The sequence below is a fragment of the Hylobates moloch genome, unplaced genomic scaffold (assembly GCF_009828535.3).
Source record: "Hylobates moloch isolate HMO894 unplaced genomic scaffold, HMol_V3 SCAFFOLD_2, whole genome shotgun sequence".
NCBI classification, from domain to species: domain Eukaryota; kingdom Metazoa; phylum Chordata; class Mammalia; order Primates; family Hylobatidae; genus Hylobates; species Hylobates moloch.
In genome coordinates, this window is record NW_026652277.1 from 136,235,438 (window position 1) to 136,260,532 (window position 25,095).

Here is a 25,095-nt window from a genome sequence, read left to right on the forward strand (position 1 = left end):
CTTCCCTGTGGAAATACCAACTCCATCGCCCTCCTGCCATCCTGTCCCGCCTAAGGGTTGGGAAAGAAAAAATCTTAGAATACTGAAGTTCACAATCCAGAGGAACAAATTCACCAAGACTGAGACCTAATCACAGGACTATAGAATACTTCCCCTTCCCTGCACACTTTACCACTGCATTACTAAAGCTCTATTTATCACACTTATTAAACCTTGGACATCATGTCTACTTTCAACAAAAATTACAAGACAGGCAAAAAGGCAAAAAACGCAGTTTGGAGAGATCAAAAAGCATCAGACACAGAGTCAGATATGGCAAGAATGTCAGAATTATCAGACCAGGGATTTGACAACTAGGATTAGTAAGATTATGATAGAAAATGTAGACAGTATATAAGAACATACAGATAATGTAAATGTAGAGATAAAAATTCTAGAAAAGAATAAAAAAGAAATGCTAAAGATTGAGAACACTAACAGAAATAAAGAATGTCCTTGAGGAACTCATTAGCAGAGTAGACCTGGCTGAGGAAACAATTCCTGACCTTGGGGATATGACGACAGAAACTTCCAATACTGAAAAAGAAAAAAAAAACCTTAAAAAACAATATGCCTTGTTTCACATGAGGCTTCTGACTTGGACTTTTGGGTTAATGCTGGAATGAATTAAGGCTTTAGGGGACTGTTGGGAAGGCATGATTGTGTTTTAAAATGTGAGAACATGAGATTTGGGAGGTGCTGGGGCAGAATGACATGGTTTGGTTGTGTCTCCACCCAAATCTCAACTTGAATTGTAGTTTCAATAATCCCTATATGTTGAGGGACTCAGTGGGAGGTAATTGAATCATTGGGGCGATAACCCCCATGCTACCATTCTCGTGATAGTGGGTGAGTTCTCCTGAGATCTAATGGTCTTATAAAGAGCTTTTCCCTGTTTGCTCGGCACTTCTTCCTTCTATCATATGAAGAAGGATGTGTTTGCTTCCCCTTCCACCATGAATTTAAGTTTCCTGAGGCCTCCCCAGTCACACGGAACTGTAAGTCAATTAAACCTCTTTCCTTTATAAATAGCCAGTCTCAGGCAGTTCTTTATAGCAGCATCAGAACAGACTAATACAAAGCCCTTTACTATTGGTGAAGAGGCGATCCTTCCTGCTACCAAGCACATTTGTCATGAACTCTTAGGAGACGCTGCAGTTCAAAAGGTGACATGTGTTCATCTTTCAGCCATCATCACAACAAAATGAACTGATGAAACAGCAGAGGATATTGAGGCACAGTTGTTAAAGAGGATGAATGAGTCACTGTGGTATGCAATCCAGGTTGAAAAGTCTATCAATGTTGACAAGGCAACAAGGCTTGTTTTTGTGTGATATATTTTCAGGAGGATGTGTATGAGGATATGTCATATGCACTTTTATTGCCAACCAACACCACAGCTGCAGAATTATTCAAGTCTTTGAATGATTACATATCAGAAAAACGGAATTGGTCATTTTGTGTCAGTATATGCACAGAGAGGCTTCCATAACTGGGTGTCTTTCTGATTTCACAACTTGGGTCAGATGGTCGCTTCTGCATGTGACTCCACACATTGTATCACCCATACAGAAATGCTGGCTAGCTGAAAAATGTCACCTGAACTTAGCAACACTTTGCAGGATATCCTTAAAACTATCAACCACATTAAGTACATGCCTTTAACCCACATCTGATGGTGCAGCTCTGTGAGGAGATGGACGCAGGGCACACACGTCATCTCTTATACACAGAAGTGATTGCTTTCTAAAGGTAGATTACTGGCCAGAGTTTCTGAGTTACAAGAGCCACTCCAGAGATTTCTTTTAGAAAAACAGTCACCACTGGCAACACATTTCAGTTACACAGAATGGCTCACAAAACTTGTTTACTTATGTGACACATTCAACCTGCTCAATGAACTCAATCTGTTGTCACTTCAAGGGAGAATGACAATGGTATTCAAGTCAACAGATAAAGTGGCTGCATTCAAGGCCAAACTAGTATTATGGGGGCAATGCATAAACATTGGGATTTTTGACATGTTTCAAACATTAGCAGAGATCTTGAAAGAGACTGAGCCAGGGCCTTCTTTCTCCCAGCTGGTACATGGATCACCTATCTCAGCTTTCTAAAGAATCTGAGCATTAATTCCCAACCACAAAAAAACCCGAACTGGGAAGAAATGGATCGCGACCCACTTGTAAGTTGCCAGGTGCATCAACTCTGTCCACACTAGAAGAGAATCAACTGCTTGAGACTGCAAATGACAGTGGCCTTAAAAGTATGTTTGAGACAACTTCAAGTCTCCATACATTTTGGATTAAAGTCAAGGAAGAATATCCTGAGATTGCCACAAAAGCACTGAAAAGCCTGCTTCCATTTCCAACATCCTATCTTTGTGAAGCAGGGTTTTCTGCAATTATAGCAACCAAAATGAGATTACAGAGTAGACTGGACATAATCAACAGGCTTTGGGTGTCACTGACTCCCAACACTCCCAGAAGAGACGGTCTAGTTGTGGAAAACAAGCTCCGGCCTCCCACTGATTCTACATTATGGTGAGTTGTACAATTATTTCATTATATATTAAAATGTAATCATAATAGAAATGAGGTATACTATAAATGTTAGTGCTTGAATCATCCCAAAACCACACCCCCTTCCCAGGTCTGTGGAGAAATTGTCTTCCTCAAAACCAGACCCTGGTGCCAAAAAGGTTAGGGACTTCTGCTATACACTGTGAAGTTATCCTTCAAGAGCGAAAGAGAAAGACTTCCACAGATAAAAATTGAAGGATTTTCTGGCCAGTATATCTGCTTTGCAAGAAATGTTAAAAGCCTTCAGAGAGATGGGAAATGACACAGGACAGAAACTCACATCTAGACAAAGAAAGCAAGAGCATCAGAGAAGGAATAAGTGAAGGTAAAAATTTTTAAACCTTTATTATTCTTAATTGATCTAACAAGTGACATTTTAATTACAGCAAAAATGTAATCATTTATGTATGTTTCTGTGTATGTGTGCATGTATGTATACATACGCTTATGAATAAGTGAAATGACTGATAACAATGATACAAGGATGAGAAGGAAGATGGAGGAATTAGACGTATTTTGCTATTATATGGTACTTATTATAAGGTATGATTCATTACCTTCAGGTGTAGGGTTACTTGACAGAAGACTTGGATTAGTTGTAAATGTAAATGAAAACTATAGGGCAACCACTAAAGAATGTAAAAAGAGAAGTGTAATAAAGTAGAAAGAGAAAAATTGATTAATATAAAATGCTCAATTAAAATGACTGGGAAATGGTTGGCTCATGCCTGTAATCCCAGTACTTTGAGAGGCTGAGGCAGGAGGGTCACTTAAGGTCAGGGGTTCGAGACCAGCCTAGGCAACATAGTGAGACCCCCATATCTACAAAAAATAAAAATAAATACAAACGATAAAAGACAGAAAGTGTGGAACACTACAAAAAAATCTACAGCTAAGCATCAAAATACATCAAACAAAAACTGATAGAACTGCAAGGAGAAACAGATTAACCTACTATCGCAGTTGGAGGTTTTAACAACTGTATCAGAAATGGACAAATCTAGCACTTTAGGAGGCCAAGGCAGGTGGATGGCTTGAGCCCAGGAGTTTGAGACTACCCTAGGAAACACAGTGAGACCCAACCTGTAAAAAAAAAAAAAAAAAGAGAGAGAGAGAGAGAAAGGAGAGGAAAGAAAAAAGGCAGGAAAGGGAGGGAGGGAGGGAGGGAGGGAAGGAAGGAAGGAAGAAGGGAAAGAGAAAAGAAAAGAAACGGACAGTTCCAACAGGCAGAAAATCAGTAAGGGTGTAATTTATCTCAACAGCCCCATCAATCCATTAACTGTAACTGACATCTGTAGACTACTCATCCAGAAACAGCATTACACATTCACCTCAAGCTCACCTGGAACATTCACCAAAGCAGACAACATTTTGGGCCATAAGATACATCTTAAGAAATTAAAAAGATAAAAAATCATCCAATGTCTGCTGTCAGACCATAGTGGAATTAAACTAGAAATCAAAAACAGAAAGACAGCTGGGACATCCCAAAATACCTGGAGATTAAACAACACACTTCTACATAATATATAGGTTAAAAAGGAAATTTTAAAATGTCAACTAAATGAAAAGGAAAATACCACCTATCAAAATTTGTGGTATCCAGTGAAAGCAGTACTTAGAAATTTATAGCATTGAATGCATATATTAGATAAGAAAAAAAGGATCTAAAATAAATCATCTAAGCCTCCACCTAGGAAATCAGAAAAAGTAGAAAACATCAACTAGAAAAAGTAAATCTGAAATAAGCAAAAGAAAAGAAACTAGAAGTTCAATATTTGAAAATCAATTAAGGTACTCCATCACCAACAGGCTAAAGAAGACAAAATATGATTATGTCAAATCCAGGAAATTCACTTGACAAAATCTAACACCCATTCACGATTCAAAACTCTTGGCCAGGCACGGTGGCTCATGCCTGTAATCCCAGCACTTTGGGAGGCTGAGGCAGGTGGATCACAAGGTCAGGAGTTTGAGACCAGCCTGGCCAACAGGGTGAAACCCTGTCTCTACTAAAAATACAAAAATTAGCCAGGCATGGTGGCAGGCGCCTGTAGTCCTAGCTACTCGGGAGGCTGAGGCAGGAGAATCACTTGAGCCCAGGAAACGGAGGTTTCAGTGAGCTGAGATCACACCACTGCACTCCAGCCTGGGGGACAGAGTGAGACTCTGTCTCAAAAAAAGCAAAAAACAAAACAAAACAAAACAAAACAACTCTCAGCAAACTAGTAATAGAGGGGAGCTTCTTCAATTTAATAAAGAACATATACAAAATACAAGTATAGCTAACGTTATACTTACAGTGGTGAGAAACTCGAAGCTTCCCCACCAAGATAAAAAAGCATGCAAGAATGTCCCCTCTCACTACTGCTTTTCAACATCATACTGGAAGTGCTAGCTAATGCAATAAGACAAAAAGAGTACATAAAAGGTATACTGATTGGAAAGGAAGGAAGAAATAAAGCTGTCATTGTTCACAGATAACATGATCATCTTTATAAAATGTCAAAAAGAATCCATACAAAAAAAGTCCTGGCTAGGTGCAGTGGCTCATGCCTGTTATCCCAGCACCTTGGGAAGCCAAGGTAGGAGGATCACTTGAGCCCAGGAGTTGAAGACCAGCCTGGGCAACATAGTGAGACCTTGCCTCTACTAAAATATTTTTTTTAAATTAGCCAGGCATGGTGGTACATACCTGTACTCCCAGCTACTCAGGAGGCTGAGGCAGAAGGATTGCTTGAGCCCAGGAGTTGGAGGCTGTAGTGAGCTACTGCTGGGAGCTGAAAATGCCAAAGGGATCGTGACCAACTCAGCATTCCACTGGTGGCTATATGATCAAACAGCAAACTATTTATCATGAATGCAGGATATGGGCAAACTCACACTGCACCTGCTGCCAAAAGGTTTGCTGAGGACCACTCCCTGGCGCTGGGCTCCTTGAAGTTATCTACTGGGAAATCTAGCACCTATTGTTCGAAGGATGCAGTCTCGCAAGCCTGCTGTGAACCAAACAGGCCAACTAATAATTACCGGACAATCACCCCCGCTTTCTCGTTATCTCTTTTACCTAATAAATTCAGAAGGCTGAGAAAGCTCAGGGCACCTGTCCACTAGAGGCAAGGTGCCCCCTGACCCCTTCTTCCAATTACACTCTTTCGTCTTTGTCTTTTATTCCTGCGTTTGCCCCCTTTGTTCAGTCTCCCAAGGTCCATGCAGGCTACAAGTATTGCCCCAAACAGCAACAAAATCGGGTGCTCTACAAGCTACAATTGCACATATGATTGTGCAACTGCATGCCAGCCTAAGCAACAGAGCGATACCCCGTCTCAAACAAACAAACATCTTGAAGAGGCGTCTGTTCTACTTCTTGTTTGGATAAACAGCTTGTGAGAGGCTTCTCAGGAGGCAAGTCTAATCTCATAGGGGCATGACACTGGAAGTCTTTTTCTGCCTCATTCTCCACATGGTCTTGATCTTGCTTATTTTTGTCCTCCTCAATTCTCTGTTTTCTCCCCTTTTCTTCCCCTGGAACTGGCTTCTCTCCTTTCTTTCTTTTTTTCCACTTTCTGTCCTTGTGTTTGTCATGATTGTTTTTGTCTCTGAAGAGGCTGGAGCCGTGCTCCAAACTGCCCGTGGAGAGCTCAGTAACTGCTTTCCCTCCTACTTTGAGGACCAGCTTCAAGGGCTTTTCCACATACTCTTTGTAGAGGTGCTTCTCTGACTTGTGCTCCTTGCCCATGTCTGACCAGGCCCTGGTGACCACCTCCCATGCCAGGCCCAGGCCTTGGAATGCCGCTTCTGGTCTAGGCCAGGTGAGCTGGAGGGTAGGAGCGGGGCCTACCAAACCCCGTGCGTCAATGCAGGGGGCTAGCATGTGCACCGGGTAGCACAAGGCCCCTCTTGAGAAGACAGCCCATGAGACCCAGCTGGAGCCTGAGAGCATGAATCAACTGATGAGACAACTGCAGAGAAAAGATCCAAGTGCTCTTTTCATTTTCTGTGATTTTATTGCTCCTGGCTACCCCATCACCATTAAACACCCAATAGATCTCAGCAACACCAAAGAAAAGATCAAGAACAATGAAGAACTAATGGATAACTTCAAACCAATATGGACTAATGCCATGATTTACAACAAACCAGAGACCACTTATTATAAAGCTGCAAAGAAGCTGTTACACTCAGAGATGAAAATTTTTAGCCAGGAAAAATTCAGAGCCTGAAGCAGAGCATAGACTTCATGGCTACTTTGCAAAAAACTTGAAAGCAGAAAGACAGAACAGACATCTCACAGAGTGGGGAGGATGGAGGCTGCTGGCTGAGAGGGAGAGAGAGGACTCTGGAGATGCCGAAGCACAAGCCTTCAAGAGTCCCAGCAAAGAAAATAAAAAGAAAGACAAAGATATGCTTTTAAGTTTAAAAGCAGTAATTTGGAGAGACAGTAGGAGCAGCTTGACTGCATCGTGAATGAATCTGGAGGAAAGCTGACCACGTGGCTTGTTAACAGTCAGTGGGAAGTTGAAAGAAGAAAACCAGACGGAACAAGAAGACTGGGACTTCTCCATCCTGTGGATCCCACTGTAGGAGAGCCAGGATACTGCCCTGTGAGACTGGCAATGACAACTGGAAGACTTCAGTCTGGAGTGAATACTCTGCAGGGGTTCAAAGAGGATAAAAGGAACAAAGTAACTCCAGGGTTATATTTGAATTATGGACCCTAGAGTTCTTATGTACTGCATTATGACTCCACGTTTACAAATATCAGCAAGGATAATTCAGATTTAATCTATGCAACCTATGGGGGAAGACTGATCTTCCAAGCAATTTCAGCAACCATGAGTTTCTAGCCTTATGCCAAGATTATCCATATGTTATGACAGATAGTTTGCTGGATGTTTTAACAAAAGGAGGGGATTCCAGGGCCCTATAAGAGTTGGAGATATTACCTGAAGATGAAGGCCATACTGGGACACTTCACACAGCAAAACAAATGGAGATTACAGAAGTAGAACCAGCAGGACGTTTGGACTTTAATACTCAAGATAGGCTCGTGGCACTCAAAGCAGTAACAAACTTTGGCGCTCCAGTTGAAGTTTTTGACTCTTGAAGACGCTGAAGTATTCCAGAAGAAACTTGACGAGACCAACAAATTGCTCAGGGAGCTCCAGGAAGCCCACAATGAGCATTTGAACACCTGACCCCTTCCCAATATGATGTCTCTTGGATCCCTCATACAAAGAAATGCATCTTGCTGAACAGGTGACCAATAATCTTAAAAGAACTTGCACAACAAGTAACTCCAGGTGATATCGTAAGCACATATGGAGTTCGAAAAGCAATGGGGATTTCCATTCCTTCCCCCGTCACAGAAAACAACTTTGTAGATTTAACATAAGATCTTGAAGAACCTAAAAAGACACTGGGTGGACCTAGTGGGAGTTGAGGCCACCTGGTATTTGATTATGTATTATGTACATACTTTTCCATTCTTAACTTAAAAACACTTTCACAAGGTATCAAATATTTGTAAATTGTGTTTTTAATTAAACTTCGAAACAGTGAAAACAAACAAAAAACACCTTCCTGGAACTAATTATAGCAAGGTTACAGGATACAAGGTTAACACACAAAAGTCATCATTTTTCAGTATGTCAACAATGAACAAGTGGAATATAAAAATTAAAAATTCACTACCATCTAGATTAGCAACCAAAAAATAAGATGGGTATAAATCTAACAGCATATGTTCAAGATCTATATGAAGACAACTATAAAATTCTTCTAAAAATGTTCTAAGAAGAACTAAATAAATGAATAGCTATTCCATGTTCATGGATAGAAAGACTCAATATTGTGAACATGTTGGTTCTTTCCAATTTGATCTACAGATTCAACACAACCCCAACCAAAATCCTAGCATATTACTTAGTAGATTCAATGAACTGATTCTAAGTTTATATGGAGAGGCAAAAGACCCAGAATATCTATCACAAAAAAAGGAAAAGAACAAAGTTGGAGTACTGACACTACCCAACTTCAAAACTTATAATAAGGCTACAGTAATCAAAACAATGTGGTATTAGTGATAAAATATAAAATTAATCAATGCAACAAAATAGAGAGTCCAGAAATAGGACACATAAATATAGTCAACTGATCTTTAACAAGGGAGCAGATGCAATACAGGGGAAAAAACAGCCCTTTGAACAAATGGTGCTGAACAACTGGACATCCACATGCAAAGAAAAAAAAAGAATCTAGACACAGACCTTATATTTTTTACAAAAATTAATTCAAAATGGATCACAGACCTAAAACACAAAACTGTAAAACTCCAAAAAAAAAAAAAAAAAAAGTAGAAAATCTAGATGAACTTGGCTATGGCAATGACTTTTTAGATATAACATCAATGCTGAATCCATGAAAGGATGAACTGATAAGCTGGACTTCATTAAAATTAAAAACTTTTTCCCTCCAAAAAACAATGGCAGGAGAATGAGAAAACAAGCCACAGACCAGGAGAAATATTTGTAAAAGACACATCTGATCTAAAAACAAACAAACAAACAAAAACCTGTTACCCAAAATGTACAAATAACAGGCTGGGCGCGGTAGCTCACGTTTCTAATCACAGCAGTTTGGGTGGCCGAGGCAGGCGGATCACTTGAGGCCAGTAGTTCGAGATCGGCCTGGCCAACCTAGTGAAACCCTGCCTCTCACTAAAAATACAAAAATTAGCTGGGTGTGGTGGTTTATGCCTGTTGTCCCAGCTACTCAGGAGGCTGAGGCAGGAAAATCGCTTGAACCCAGGATGCGGAGGTTGCAGTGAGCCGAAACCGCATCACTGCACTCCAGCCTCGGCAACAGAGAGAGACTCTGTCTCAAAAAAAGAAAAAATAAATCATACCTACATAATGAAGCTTACATTTAAAAAAAATAATAATACTAGGTCTACAGAACTTCTATATAGCTGAATATGTGGAAATTCCCTCCTGAAGGGTGGCACCCCTGGAGATGGCATAGAATCTCTGCATTCCTTATCTCATACCTTCCCCTATGCATCTCTTCAATCTGGCTGTTCATCTGTATCTTTTCTAATATCCTTTATAATAAATGGGTTAAGTGTAAGTAAAATGCTTCTGAGTTCCAGCAAGTTAATCAAACCCAGGGAGGGGGTTATGTGAACTCTGATTTATAGCCAGTTGGTAAGAAGCATTTGGGACTTGAAATTGGCATCTGAAGTGGAGGGCAGTTTTGTGGTAGTGAGTCCTCAATCTGTGGGTTCTGACACTATCTCTACACATACAGTGTCAGGATTAAATTAGAAGACAGACACCCAGATGGTGTCTGCTGAAGAACATGCAGAACTGACTGCTTGGTGTGTAGGGAAACAAATACCATACATGTGGTGTCAGAAGTACTGTGCTGAGTGGAGAGTAGAGTGGGAAAAATGCATCTTTGGTTTTTCCTATATCACTACAGCAGCTTTACTCTTAATTGCCAGAACTTGGAAATTATCAAGATGCCCTTCAGTAGGTGAAGGCTGTGCATGTGTGAAGATATGGAGGATGTGGGAAATCTTGGTACTTCCCATTTAATTTTGTAGTGAGCCTAAAACTGCTCTAAAACATAAAGTTCATAAATTTTTAAAAAGTTACCACAGGTGGGGCCAGGCGCGGTGGCTCACACCTGTAATCCCAGCACTTTGGCGGGACTAAGACAGGCGGATCATGAGGTCAGGAGTTCGAGACCAGCCTGGCCAACATGTTGAAACCCTATCTCTAATAAAAATACAAAAATTAGCTGTGTGTGGTGACACACGCCTGTAATCCCAGCTACTCAGGAGGCTGAGGCAGGAGAATTGCTTGAACCCGGGAGGCAGAGGTTGCAGTGAGCCGAGATCACGTCATTGTACTCACAAAAAAAAAAAAAAAGTTAACACAGATGCTTCTACTATAATACAAATACATGCATTCCTGGAAAACCACTGGAAAATCATGCACTAAACTGTGATATATCCGGAAAGCGGAACATTATTCGGTAATGAAGAAAAATGAACTATCAAGCCATGAAAAGATAGAGGAAACTTAAATGCATACTACTAAGTGAAAGAAGCCAGTTTAAAAAGAAATGATTTGAATAGTATGTACTATATGATTCCAATTACATAACATTCTGGGAAAGGCAAAACTATAGAGACCATAACAAGTTCAGTGGTTGCTAGGGGTCCAATGGGTTGAACAGGCAGAGCACAGAAAATTTCTAGGGCAGTGAAACTACTCTGCATGACACTCTAACGGTGTCATTACTAATTTGTCAAAACCCTTAGAATGCACAACACCACGAGTGATCCTAATATAAACCATAGGCTTTTGAGTGTTAATGGTGTGTCAATATAGGTTCACTAATTATAAATAATGTACCCTAAGGTACAAAACGTTGATAGTGGGGGAGGTTGTGCACGTGTGAAGATATGGAGGATATGGGAAATCTTGGTACTTCCCATTCAATTTTGTAAATGTAAAACTGCTCTAAAAAGTAAAGTTTATAAATTTTTAAAAAGTTAACACAGGTGCTTCTACTATAATGCAATATAGACATTCCTGGAAAATCATGCACTAAAAATAATAGGGCATATGGAACGAATAGGATTAAAAACACTCAATTCAAACTGATGCAATTTTAACTAGTGCACTAACAAAAACAGTGACTCAGGAGATAACTTGGACAGTCTGAACAGGTGGTCACAGTGATATTGTAAAACCACATACACACACAGTCAAAATGCTGGCAGTACTTTAATTAGAGGTCTGGTGGGTGTTCAGATGATATAGGTAGACTCTGTGATATAGGGGTTGCTGTGCAGGTGGAGTAGGAGGGAACATAACCTGGCATGAACTGAAAGTCTGTAAAGAAGGAAGTGCACCTCTCAAGGAAGAGCACCCAAAGGGCAGGTACTCTTTTACAATTTTCTTATTAGCAGAAGAAAAAGCTGCTAATGTAGTAGGTAACCCTAAGCCTTTTGCTTTCCTGGCCAAATATTTTAATTTTATTCACCATATTCTAACTCCCCTTGCCTGGGGAGTTGGTGGGGGAAAGCACTTATGAACCAATCTAGAAAACTAAGCAGACATCATTCTCCTATTTACCAATTGTGTATGAGCAAATTTGCACCACAGAAATGTGTTTTGTGGCAAGACAAGCTGTAGTTGAAACTCTATGTGAACTTAATCATATAGAAAAAGAAAAATCTGAGGCCAGATGTTTTAATTTCTACATTTAGTAACATCTTTTCAGCCTTTATCTGCCTTCTCTGACTTTTATACAACTGTTCCCTTTCTATGGAAAAACCCTTGCTTGCTTTCCTTTCTAGAACAACTCCCTCAGGCTCCTTCATAAGTTGTGCTCTTCTGCTACCTTCTAAAATGCTGCTGTTCCCTGTTTCCAGTTGTGGATCCCATTTTCCTCTCATTGCACAAACCCTCCCTTGGAATACCTGATCATGCCCAAGGCTTTAATAACCACCCACCTAGACTGACAACACCTAAATCTCTTATCTCTGGCTCAGACTTGCACCCACAAATAATTACCCTCATTCTTCACTCAACCCCAAATTTACAATGTGTAAGTTTAACTATTTTTCTCCTCTAAACAGATCCTTAACATAGTAATCTCTATAAACCAATCAATTGTTGCCATCTGAAACTAGGCAATCATTCTCTCACCACATTAAATATGTCATTAAATCTGGCCCATTTTACCATGGCTTGGTCATACAGATGTTTAATCAACAGTCTTCTCATTCTGACCACTACAGATAAAATTCTAATGTTCACGTAACTTTTGGACTATTGAGACAGCTTCCTGACTGGTTTCCCTGCCTCCAATAACATCTACCTTAAATCCAATCTCTGTTATGCCATCAGAGTAACCAAACTAGGATACTTTGGAGAGTGAAAGATGGCACTATTAATAAATTTATTAGCACAGCAGGCATAAACCGGGCCAGCCCTAAGCAAATCTTTACACCTCAGGTCATTGATATCACCTGGCCCTTGCTTACCTCTTCAACCACATATCTACCACTACCTTTCTCTCATATTACATTTCATCCATACAGAATAATTTGTAGTTTTCCAAACGCATTATATTTCTCATCATTCCTTTAAGCTTCTCCACATGCCATACACTATGCCTCAAAACACTATTCCTTCACCCCCTTCACCTGGCTCAATTCATTTAGTTCATTAGGTTCTCAAACTAGATTATCACTTCCTACAGGAAGCCTGGCCAGACCTTTGGAAGACTAGCTGCTATGTTCCTAGCTGGGGTTCCCACAGCACTTCATACATAACCCCTGTGCGAATCAACACACTGCAACTATCTGTTGTCTGTGTTCTCCATTAGACTACACATTCATTGAGGGCAAAACCAGCTTCATTCACATTTCTATTGCTACAGCACAAATGGAACCTTATCCATAGTTAAGATAAACAATTTTTAAGGAAATGGATAAATATATTTTTTGATACACTCTCTCTGTAGGGTTTAAGTTCCATAAAGGCAGAAACCATTCTTTGCTTTTGTGTTCCCAGAATTTAACACATTAGATGTTTAATGTTTTGTTGAAGAGGCTCATTTGTAAAGGTGGGACTCATTTTATTAAATGTTCATTAGCACAGACTTGGTGATAGAAACAAACCAGTTGAAGAAAAAACAGAAAAAAAATGATATAAATGGAAAGAAAAAGAATAAAATGGAAAGAAAACAAATGATGCATCAATGAAACTTAATAATAGTAACTATTATTTGGTTGGTCTTTCCAAGGTACACATATATACAGAAAGAAGAGACCTCTTTCTTCTTCAATGTAAGTAAAGAAAAAGGGTCCTTTATATTTGGTTTATTCCACGAAGGCCTGTTAACCACAGATGGAAATTTAGGTATAAATGGAAATACAAACTACTCCTCGGTTCTACCAATCTACCATTAGAACTATCCAGAAAGTTTGGATTTTAGAATAAAGACATAGTTCTCATTCTCTACCTATGAGACTGAGTGATATCTACTTCTAAGGTCATCTTAATTGTAAAGTTAGTCAAATTTTTAATAAGCAAATAGAAGTTACTTATTAAGCGTATGTTTTCCATCTATAAATTCATTTAAAAATGTTACTTTTATTTTACTGACTTATTAACTCTAGAATACACATTAATTTCAATAATTATTATTAAAAGCATAATTCTCTTTGTCTAGTGTCTACAGAATTAGGATGAATATGTTATGGATCAGAAAAATGTACCTATACAAAACGCTATGCATAAAAAATTAAATCATTCAAAGATCCAAGGTTAAAAAAACTCTTTGCTAAAGACATATTTTATTACTCTGTTGTTTCTTCTGACCCTCACCATTTTACTGGCTCTCTGTATCTATCCACTGATAAAAGTTTACCTTATATATTTATCATGCCCATTTAGTATTAAGATTTTCCTTGTATTCTCTTTTATGAATTGCTCTCATCTTTTAAAATCAGATTTCTCAATAATATTTCAATTCTTCTCATACTTCAAAATCCTACTAATATTTTTAACAACCCTTTTACATATCCTTCCAAATACTAATATTTTTGTTTGTCCTTGCACGCTGGCTTGGAGAGCCCTCTGCTGGCCTGATGCTGTGTCAAAAGAACATTTGCTTCATCCTTCAGATACCTATTTTTTACATGCTTTCGGTAATATGATAATTATATAATTAAAGCTTTTATTCCAAACGACAGAATGTTAAAGAGAAATTGAACAATTCTTCTAAAATGCTGTTACCAAAGCAAGATACACTACTTCCATAGTATAGAAATACCATTTTCAAATAACTGTACATTATTCTCAGTACTGCACTATAAAGCCTTGCTATCATGTGATAGAAGTCCAAGATGAGACCAAATTATAACATGATGTATTCATAACTAAAGTATAAAACGCAAGTTGGAGTCTCTATGTTAAATGCCTCTGGCCTCAAGAAAATCTGATAGTTATTTTCTCATCAATATTTCCTGATTTTAATATACCAATGTCTCTAGTATTTATAAACAACACATTTGAAGATATAATGAAGGAAACAATTCCACTTAACTTAAAATCTAGGAATAAAGGCCTTAATGAAGAGAACAACAACAACAGCCACAAATAGAAGTATATACCACCACAAAGTTATCAGGTCTCACTTTAGATCCCAATAAGTACACCAACAGTCTTTTTCTTTGGGAAATAAACCAATATAAAGTTTATATAAAAAAATGAAAACAAGTTTTAAAGAAAGCTCTTTTAAAAACTGAGTAATAATTAAGGAAAGTAGCCATTCCAGTCCTCATAGACTCTATATCTGTGTTCCAGTTAGACTATACTCTCCTTACAGGCAAAATGAACCTCATTTACATTTCTATTCATATGGCATAGACACTGTCTTAACTACAGTGAATGCAAATAAATTAAGAAGGAATAGACAAGCTTGTTTTCCTGTATGGTCTCTCCCTCTGTAAGTTTTGAGATCCATGAAAGCAGGAACTATTTTTCACTTTTGTGACATCAGAATTTAGCACAGTGGATGTTATGTCATTGTTTGGTTAAATAGGCTCATTTGTAAAGGTGAGATTCATTTATAAAATACTCATTAGAATCAGACTTCATGGTAGAAAAAAATACATAGAGGAAAAAGAAATAATAATAGAAAATATTATGACAAAATTGGAAAATTTATTTTTGAATTAAATTATAGACAAAAAGCTAATTTCCTTTATATATAAAGGGTTCCAAAAAACAATAAGCAAAAACCTAAAACCTAACATAAAAAATGATCAAAGGATATGAAAAGAAACGTGAATGGGTCCTTAAATTTATAAAAAGAAATATAACATCACTCTTAAGAGAAATACATATTAAAACCATATGACCATAAGGAGATAAAGCTCCCCTTTCTTTTATACAGACCTACTATAAGGGCAAAAATCCAAGTTTGATAACACACTCTGTCAGCATGGCTGGGAGTTGGGGAGTGGGACGGTGAGGGTTCTTATACACTGCTCTCCTAAAGAGCAATTTGACAGTATCAGTAAAAATCACAAACTCAACACCTAGAAATTTCACTTCTGGAAATGTAACTTACAAGAATAGTTGCATATGAGCAAAACAGTATTTATAAAAGGTTATTCTTTACAGCATCAGTTACAATAACTCTAAACTGAAAACAACTCAAATTTTGATGAGTAGGGGGCAGGTAGAATAAATTATGCTATCTCCATAAAACGGAAAATCGTGTAACTGCAAAAGCAAGGGAAAGGGGTGTTATCTAGGTAATGATAGAGAAATAATCATTGTGTTTTATATAATTGTATATAACATTTTAAAAAAGCAAGGTGCCAGATAATGTACATATTCTTATATTTTTTTAAATGTAGAAGAAGGATAAAATACATTTGTATCTGCTTGTGATATGCATCAACTCTGGAAGGGATACACCAGAAACTGACAACAGTAGTTCCTGTATGTGTGTGGAGAGGCGTGTGCAATCTGGACAGATGGAAGGCTGTAGTTGGACACCTTTTACCACACATATAAATAAATATAAATCATGTGAATACATTATTAAGTTGATTTAAAATGTCCTTATATTACAAGGTAAGTATATTATTAACACAAGCTTTACTACTAAAACAACTACAAAATCCTCTGTAATCTTACCTGCAAACTAGCCACATAAGAATCCTCACAATTAACATAAGGTCCTAACATGGCATGTTGAGCCCGTAATTCATTATCCCTTATCCTCTCATGCAGGTGGGTAATTTGTTGCTTCTGCCTGCAAAACGTAAATTAAGGTCACATTATGAGTAATAATTTTCTAATAGTTAGAAGAACCTTAAGGAGCTTAATAATTTTACATAAGAATTTAAAAGTATTATCAATTTAAAAAATCATAATAGAAAATCTTTTTAAAACAAAATACCATGTGTGGAATTAGGTAAAAATTTATTTATACTGTAGAGTACTTCTACAATGTGGTCTTTTGTAGAATATTCCTCTTAGATTCTTTTTGTTGTTGTTTTTTTTGTTTTTTTTTTTGAGACAGAGTCTCGCTCTGTCCCCCAGGCTGGAGTGCAGTGGCGCAATCTCGGCTCACTGCAAGCTGCGCCTCCCGGGTTCACGCCATTCTCCTGCCTCAGCCTCTCCGAGTAGCTGGGACTACAGGCGCCCGCCACCACGCCCGGCTAATTTTTTTGTATTTTTAGTAGAGACGGGGTTTCACCGTGGTCTCGATCTCCTGACCTCGTGATCCGCCCGCCTCGGCCTCCCAAAGTGTCCTCTTAGATTCTAACAGTCACACCTTGCTTTCTTCAACAACTCATAGCTTGCTTTAAGCAAGTTATTTAATTTCTGTAAACATATATGCTTAGAAATTTTAAAACTGTTTTGTGCCAGGCATGATGCTAAGAGCTTTGTATGCAGTATCTCTCATCTTCAAAAATTTAATAAGTCTCATAATGAAGTTTTGAAGGAGAGCTTTTAAAGAATAATAAAGATAGTATGAGTAAACAAATAGCTTGATGTTTTCCAAAATTACTTACAAGTAACTTTTGGAACAAGTAAGTTGCATGTTTCAGGTTGCATCAAAAGACCTTGTTGTACTCAGGATGATTTCTAAAATTTGCTAACCTTTAAGAAAATCCACATATAAAACATTAAATAGGAGATAAGTCAGGAGAGATTCGTCATATAATACTTTTCAAATAATTTAAAGCTTTACAAGAAAAAAAAAACCCTTCCTTTTCCAGCCAAGGTGGAGTAGCAGGCAGGGACTAGTTATGCCCTCATGCCTGAAACAATTTTTTAAAAAAGATAAAATATAGGAAGTGAAGACTCTCAAGGCATTGGGCCATCAGGCAATTAAGAACAGTAATCTCTTAGAAATAGGTAACTAATGAGGTGGACCCTATGACTGACCACACTTCCTGCTGAGAGAGTTTTCAAGCCCCAGCACAGGAATGGTGGTCTCCTTGAATTGAAGAGACAAAGCTGAGAATCTGGAGAAACCAAGGCAGCTGTAGTTAGTTCACAGTACTCAATGACCCTTGGGCACTCGGTTGAATACTAATTAATACAGGCATGAGGAAGCTACTGAAGGTGTGTGTAGAGTGGAAGGGCAACCAAAAATATATTGCAGGGAACAGTGCTTCAGGGTGCCTTGGAATTACTGGCTATTCCCAACTGCTAGAATAAAAAGCTTCATGATTCCCAGGGCATCAGCAATTCTCAACTGGGGACAGTTTTGAAACCAGTTAACATTTAGCAACATCCACAAACATTTTCAATTTTCACAACTGGGGCAGAATGTTACTGGCATCTAGTGAGTAGAAGCCAGAGATGCTACTAAATGTCTACAATGAACAGGATAGCCGCCCTCAACAGTGAATTATCTGATCCAAAAAAGATCAACAGTGCTGAGGCTGAGAAACCCAGGGTTTGTAAGATGAGTCTTGTCTCAGTGGGGAAAAAATAACCCTAGATAAAACAGCTCTAATGCCACCTAACAAAACTTAAAAGCAAGTACAAAAACTGCTTCCCAGAATAAAGTTCAGGAATACAAAAATGTAACATCAAAAACAAGTTAAAATTCATAATGCCTGGCATCAAAAAATTATTGGGAGTACAAAAAAAGCAGTAAAAATGTAACTCATAATAATAAGAAAATCCAATCAACTGAAAGTGAGCTAGAACTGACAGAGATGTTAGAACAGACAAGGATAATAAATCAGTTATTATATTATTATAACTATTCATATGCTTAAGTTAGAAGAATGAACGAACATATTAAGTAGAGACATACAAGACAAACAACACACTGAATGGTGATTAAAAGATGAGACATTACAGCACAAAAGTACAGTGAATTTAAAAACAGCAATAGAAACTAAAAAGAAACACATAGAGAAAAAAGGACAAAGAAATAAAACAAAAAAGCTCATAGTATCAGTGAGCTGCGAGATTATAAGAGGCCAAATATATGTACAACTGGAGTCTCTAAAGAGGAGGTAAAGAAGGTGGCAGGGGGTGGGAGTAGGGGACAGAAAAAAATATTTGTGTAAAACAGGCCAAAATTTTACCAAATCTGATGAGAACTATACACCCACAGGTTCAGGAAGCCCAGTGAACCCCAAATAAAAGTAACATGAAGAAATCTAAGCTAAGGTACATCTAAATCAAATAGATTACGGTGATAAAATCTTAAAGGAGCCAGAGGGAAAAAAGATAAATCCATTCAAGGAGACAAAGATGAAGAGGATGGCAAATTTCTCAACTGAAATAATGCAATCAATACAATGAAGTACTTTAAGTACTAAAATTTAAAAGCTCTCAACCTAAAATTTTTGACTTAAGAAAAAATTTGAAAACACAAAAAGCATACAAAAAAAACTTGTTAACCTATAATACTTCACCCACAGAAAATATTTTTTTAAAGGTTAAATAAAGATCTTTTTTGGAAACTTAAAAGCTGAAAGAATTGATCACCCCAGACTTCAACTACAAAAAATGATAAAGGAACACCTTTAGGCAAAAGAACAATATATCAGATGAAAACCTGAATTTACACAAAAGAAAGAAGAATACCAGAAATGATAAACACATGGGCAAATAAGTACATAAGATATTTTTCTTATTATTTAAATCCATTAAAAGATCATAAATTGTTTAAGGCAAAAAAAAATTTATATCCACGTTGTATAACCTTTGTAGATGTAGAATGTATGACAAAATAGCTCAAAGGCTAGAAGAGAAAAAAATAGAAGTACGCTTTATAAGATTCTTACATTATACATAAAATAGTATAGTATTACTTGAAGATAGACTGCTATACTTTAAAGTATATTATAAACTCTAAAGCAATCATTATAACAATAGAGGTATAGCTAATATGCCAATAAAAGAGATAACAGGAATTGTAAAAAATATTCAAATAATTCAAGAGAAGGCAAAGGGGAACAAAGATCAGATGGAACAATAAGAAAACAAATAGCAATGCCAGGCGTGGTGGCTCACATCTGTAATCCTAGCACTTTGGGAGGCTGAGGCAGATGGATCACTTGAGGTCTGGAGTTCGACACCAGCCTGGCCAGCATGGTGAAACCCCATCTCCACTAAAAATACAAAAATTAGCTGGTCATGGTGATGCATGCCTGTAGTCCCAGCTACCTGGGAGGCTGAGGCAGGAGAATGGCTTGAACCTGAGAGGCAGAGGTTGCAGTGAGCCGAGATCGTGCCATTGCACTTCAGCCTGGGAGACAGAGCAAGACGCCGTCTCCAAAAAAAGAAAAAAGAAAAAGAAAACAAATACCAATATAGGAGATTTAAACTTGACCATATCAATAATCACAATATGTAAATAGTTTAGATACTCCCAATCAAAAGGCAGACATTGGCAGAATGGATATAAAGTAGGACCTAACTATATACTATCTACAAGAAAGAAAACCATTCTGAACATAAGGACACAAACCGGTTATAAAGTAAAAAGAGGAAAACCAGTGCTAAAAATAATCAAAAGAGAGCCAGAGTAACTATATTAATATTAGTAGAAGCAGATTTTTTTTTTTTTTTTTCTATTTTAGAGACAGGGTGTCACTCTGTCACTCATGATGGAAGGCAGTGGTGTGATTATAGCTCACTACAGCCTTGAACTCTTGGGCTCAAGCCATCTTCCTGTCTCAGCCTTCCAAATAGCTGGGACTATATATCGGATCCACTATGCCCAGCTAAGTTTTTTTGTTTGTTTGTTTTGTTTTTTTTTAATTTTGTAGAGGTGAAATCTCACTATGTTGCCCAGGCTGGTCTCAAACTCCTGGCTTCAAGTGATCTTCCCACCTCAACTTCTCGGTGTTGGAATTACAGATGTGCGCCAACTGGCCAGGCCAAAACAGATTGTTAGACCAGAGAATATTGCCAGGGACAAAAATTATAACTGAATAATAATAAAAGGATCAATTCATTAAGACGTCATGACATTTGGGCCTAAGAGCACAGCGTCTAAATACATGAAGCAAAAAAACTGATAAAACAGAAGAGAAACAGATACATCCACAATTATAATTGGATATTTTAACACCTGGATCTCAATAATTGACATTAATAGCACAAGTAGACAGAAAATCAAGAGAATATAAAAGACAAAAACACTATCAACTGATTTGTACTAGAAGGAATTTCTAGAATACTCCCCACAAAAGACAAAAGCAGCAGAATACACATCCTTTTCAAGGGTACATGAAACACTTATTAAAATAGATGATCTTCTGAGCCATGAAACAAGCACCAACAAACTTAAAAGAATTCAATTCATATAGAATATATTCTTGGACCACAGAGAAATTAAATCAGAAAACAATTACAGACAGCATTCTAGAAAATCCTGAAATATTTGGAAACAATGTAACATAATTGTAAATAACTTTAGGGTCAAAGACGAAATCAGAAGATAACTAAGTATTTTGAGGTGAACAAAAATGAAAACCAAACAAATTAAAATTTGTAAGATATTGATAAAGAAGAACTTGGAAATTTATTTTTTATTTTATTATACTTTAAGCTCTGGGGTACATGTGCAGAACGTGCAGGCATGTTACATAGGTATACACGTGTCATGGTGGTTTGCTGCACCCATCAACCCATCATCTACATTAGGTATTTCTCCGAATGCTATCCCTCCCTGAGACCCCCAACCACCGACAGGCCCTGGTGTGTGATATTCCTCTCCCTGTGTCAATGTGTTCTCATTGTTCAACTCCCACTTATGAGTGAGAACATGCGGTGTCTGGTTTTCTGTTCCTGTGTTAGTGTGCTGAGAATGATGGTTTCCAGCTTCATCCATGTCCCTGCAAATGACATGAACCCATCCGTTTTTATGGCTGGGCATAGTATTCCATGGTGTATATGTGCCACATTTTCTTCACCCAGTCGTATCATTGATGGGCATTTGGGTTGGTTCCAAGTCTTTGCTATTGTGAATAGTGCTGCGATAAACATACATGTGCATGTGTCTTTAGAGTTGAATGATTTATAATCCTTTGGGTATATACCCAGTAATGGGATTGCTGGGTCAAATGGCATTTCTGGTTCTAGATTCTTGAGGAATCGCCACACTGTCTTCCACAATGGTTGAACTAATTTACACTCCCACCAACAGTGTAAAAGTGTTTCTATCTCTCCACATCCTCTCCAGCATCTGTTGTTTCCTGACTTTTTAATGATCACCATTCTAACTGGCATTAGATGGTATCTCACTGTGGTTTTGATCTGCATTTCTCTAATGACCAGTGATGATAAGCTTTTTTTCATGTTTGTTGGCTGCATAAATGTCTTCTTCTGAGAAGTGTCTGTTCATCTCCTTCACCCACTTTTTGATGGGGTTGTTTTTTTCTTGTAAATTTAAGTTCTTGTAGATTCTTGATATTAGCGCTTTGTCAGATGGATAGATTGCAAAAATTTTCTCCCATTCTGTAGGCTGCCTGTTCACTCTGATGATAGTTTCTTTTGCTGTGCAGAAGCTCTTCAGTTTAATTAGATCCCATTTGTCAATTTTGGCTTCTGCTGCCACTGCTTTTGGTGTTTTAGACATGAAGTCTTTGCCCATGCCTATGTCCTGAATGGTACTGCCTAGGTTTTCTTCTAGGGTTTTTATGGTCTTAGGTCTTACGTTTAAGTTTTTAATCCATCTTAAGGTGTAAGGAAGGGGTTCAGTTTCAGTTTTCTGCATATGGCTGGCCAGTTTTCCCAACATCATTCATTAAATAGGGAATCCTTTCCCCCTTGCTTGTTTTCATCAGGTTTGTCAAAGATCAGATGGTTGTAGGTGTATGACGTTATTTCTGAGGCCTCTGTTCTGTTCCATTCGTCTATCTGTTTTCATACAAGTAGCATGCTGTTTTGGTTACTGTAGCCTTTTAGCATAGTTTGAAGTCAAGTAGCGTGATACCTCCAGCTTTGTTCTTTTTGCTTAGGATTGTCTTGGCTATCTAGACTCTTTTTTGGCTCATAATTAGTAAATTATGAAATTTAAAGTAGTTTTTTCTAATTCTGTGAAGGAAGTCAATGGTAGCTTGATGGGGACAGTATTGAATCTATAAATTACTTTGGGAAGCATAACCATTTTCACAATATTGATTATCCCTATCCATGAGCATGGAATGTTTTTCCATTTATTTGTGTCCTCTCTTATTGCCTTGAGCAGTGGTTTGCAGTGCTCCTTGAAGGGGTCCTTCATATCCCTTTTAAGTTCTATTCCTACGTATTTTATTCTCTTTGTAGCAATTGTGAATGAGAGTTCACTCATGATTTGCCTGTTTGTCTGTTATTGGTGTATAGGAATGTGATTTTTGCACATTGATTTTGTATCCTGAGACTTTGCTAAAGTTGCTTATCAGCTCAAGGAGATTTTGGGCTGAGACGATGCAGGTTTCTAAATATACAATCATGTCATCTGCAAACAGAGATAATTTGACTTCCTCTCTTCCTATCTGAATACTTTTATTTCTTTCTCTTGCCTGATTGCCCTGGCCAGAACTTCCAATGCTATGTTGAAGAGGAGTGTGAGAGAGGGCATCCTTGTCTTGTGCCAGTTTTCAAAGGGAAAGCCTCCAGATTTTGCCCATTCATTATGATATTGGCTGTGGGTTTGTCATAAATAGCTCTTATTATTTTGAGATACACTGCATCAATACCTAGTTTATTGAGAGTTTTTAGCATGAAGGGGTGTTGAATTTTATCGAAGGCCTTTTCTGCATCTATTAAGATAATCGTGTAGTTTTTGTCATTGGTTTTATGTGATGGATTATATTTATTGATTTGCGTATGTTGAACCAGCCTTGCATCCCAGGGATGATGCCGACTTGTTCGTGGTAGATAAGCTTTTTGATGTGCTGCTGGATTTGGTTTTCCAGTATTTTATTGAGGATTTTTGCATCGATGTTCATCAGGGATATTGGCCTGAAATTTTCTCTTTTTGTTGTGTCTCTGCCAGGTTTTGTTTTCAGGATCATGCTGGCCTCATAAAATGAGTTAGGGAGGATTCCCTCTTTTTCTACTGCTTGAAATAGTTTCAGAAGGAATGGTACCAGCTCCTCTTTGTACCTCTGGTAGAATTTGGCTGTGAATCTGTCTGGTCTTGGACTTTTTTTGGCTGGTGGGCTATTAATTACTGCCTCAAATTCAGAACTTGTTATTGGTCCATTCAGGGATTTGACTTCTTCCTGGTTTAGACCTGGGAGAGTGTACGTGTCCAGGAATTTATCCATTTCTTCTAGATTTTCTAGTTTATTTGCGTAGAGGTGTTTATAATATTTCCTGATAGTAGTTTGTATTTCTGTGGGATCAGTGGTGATATCCCCTTTATCATTTTTTATCACATCTATTTGATTCTTCTCTCTTTTCTTCTTTATTAGTTTGGAAAGCAGTCTATCTATTTTGTTGATCTTTTCAAAAAACCAGCTCCTGGTTTCATTAATATTTTGAAGAGTTTTTCATGTCTCTATCTCCTTCAGGTCTGCTCTGATCTTAGTTATTTCTTGTCTTCTGCTAGCTTTTGAATTTGTTTGCTCTTGCTTCTCTAGTTCTTTTAGTTGTGATGTTAGAGTGTCAATTTTAGATCTTTCCTGCTTTCTCTTATGGGTATTTAGTGCCAGAAATTTCCCTCCAAACACTGCTTTAAATGTGTCTCAGAGATTCCAGTACATTGTGTCTTTGTTCTCATTGGTTTCAAAGAACATCTTTATTTCTGCCTTAATTTCATTATTTACCCAGTAGTCATTCAGGAGCAGGTTGCTCAGTTTCCATGCAGTCGTGCAGTTTTGAGTGAGTTTCTTAATCCTGAGTTCTAATTTGATTGCACTGTGGTCCAAGACACTAAATGCCTATACCAGAAAAGAAGAAACCTCTCAAATTATCTCAGCCTCCACTTTAAGAAGTTAGAAAAAAAAAGGGCCAGGTGTGGTGGCTCATGCCTGTAATCCCAGCACTTTGGGAGTCCGAGGCAGGCAGATCATGAGGTCAGAAGTTCGAGACCAGCCTGGTCAACATGGTGAAACCCCGTCTCTACTAAAACTACAGAAATTAGCTGGGTGTGGTCGCCGGCGCCTGTAATCCCAGCTACTCGGGAAGCTGAGGCAGGAGAACTGCTTGAACCCGGGAGGAAGAGATTGCAGTGGGCCGAGATCGCGCCACTGCACTCCAGTCTGGGTGACAGAGCAAGACTCCATCCGTGTGTGTGTGTCGGGGGGGAGTGCGGGGGACTGTGAAACTCCGTCTCAAAAAAAGAAGTTAGAAAAAGAAGAACAAATGAAACCCAAAGTAGAGTTTCCAAAGTATTTAAATAGCCCTATGTATATTACAGAAATTGGGTTTTTAGTTGACCTTTCAATAAAGAAAGGTCAGGAGGA

The 25,095-nt window shown here is 38.0% G+C and overlaps 2 protein-coding genes across 23 annotated transcripts in view; one reads left to right on the forward strand and one right to left on the reverse strand.

The window, feature by feature from the left end:
• CEP85L (centrosomal protein 85 like) overlaps window positions 1-25,095 on the reverse strand; it is a 217,013-nt gene that overhangs the window by 35,683 nt on the left and 156,235 nt on the right. For all 6 annotated transcript variants that reach the window (XM_032157756.2, XM_058435518.1, XM_032157774.3 and 3 more), the window contains one exon: window positions 16,355-16,472. In XM_032157756.2, the coding sequence (XP_032013647.1) occupies window positions 16,355-16,472 (118 nt within the window). The remainder of the gene's footprint in view (window positions 1-16,354; window positions 16,473-25,095) is intronic.
• Window positions 1-25,095, forward strand: part of PLN (phospholamban) — a 99,209-nt gene that overhangs the window by 29,065 nt on the left and 45,049 nt on the right. For 10 of the 17 annotated variants that reach the window (XR_009212469.1, XR_009212476.1, XR_009212470.1 and 7 more), the window contains one exon: window positions 13,446-13,488. The exons of 2 other annotated variants lie outside the window; for them this stretch is intronic. Coding sequence is in view for 6 of the 15 variants with exons in the window: in XM_058435522.1 (XP_058291505.1) it covers window positions 13,446-13,488 (43 nt within the window). In the remaining 9 variants the exon portion in view is untranslated. Of the gene's footprint in view, window positions 1-2,120; window positions 2,580-2,689; window positions 2,944-13,445; window positions 13,489-16,071; window positions 16,292-25,095 lie in introns of those variants that run through there. 5 more of the 17 variants (XR_009212475.1, XM_058435526.1, XR_009212474.1 and 2 more) reach the window with 5 other exon arrangements.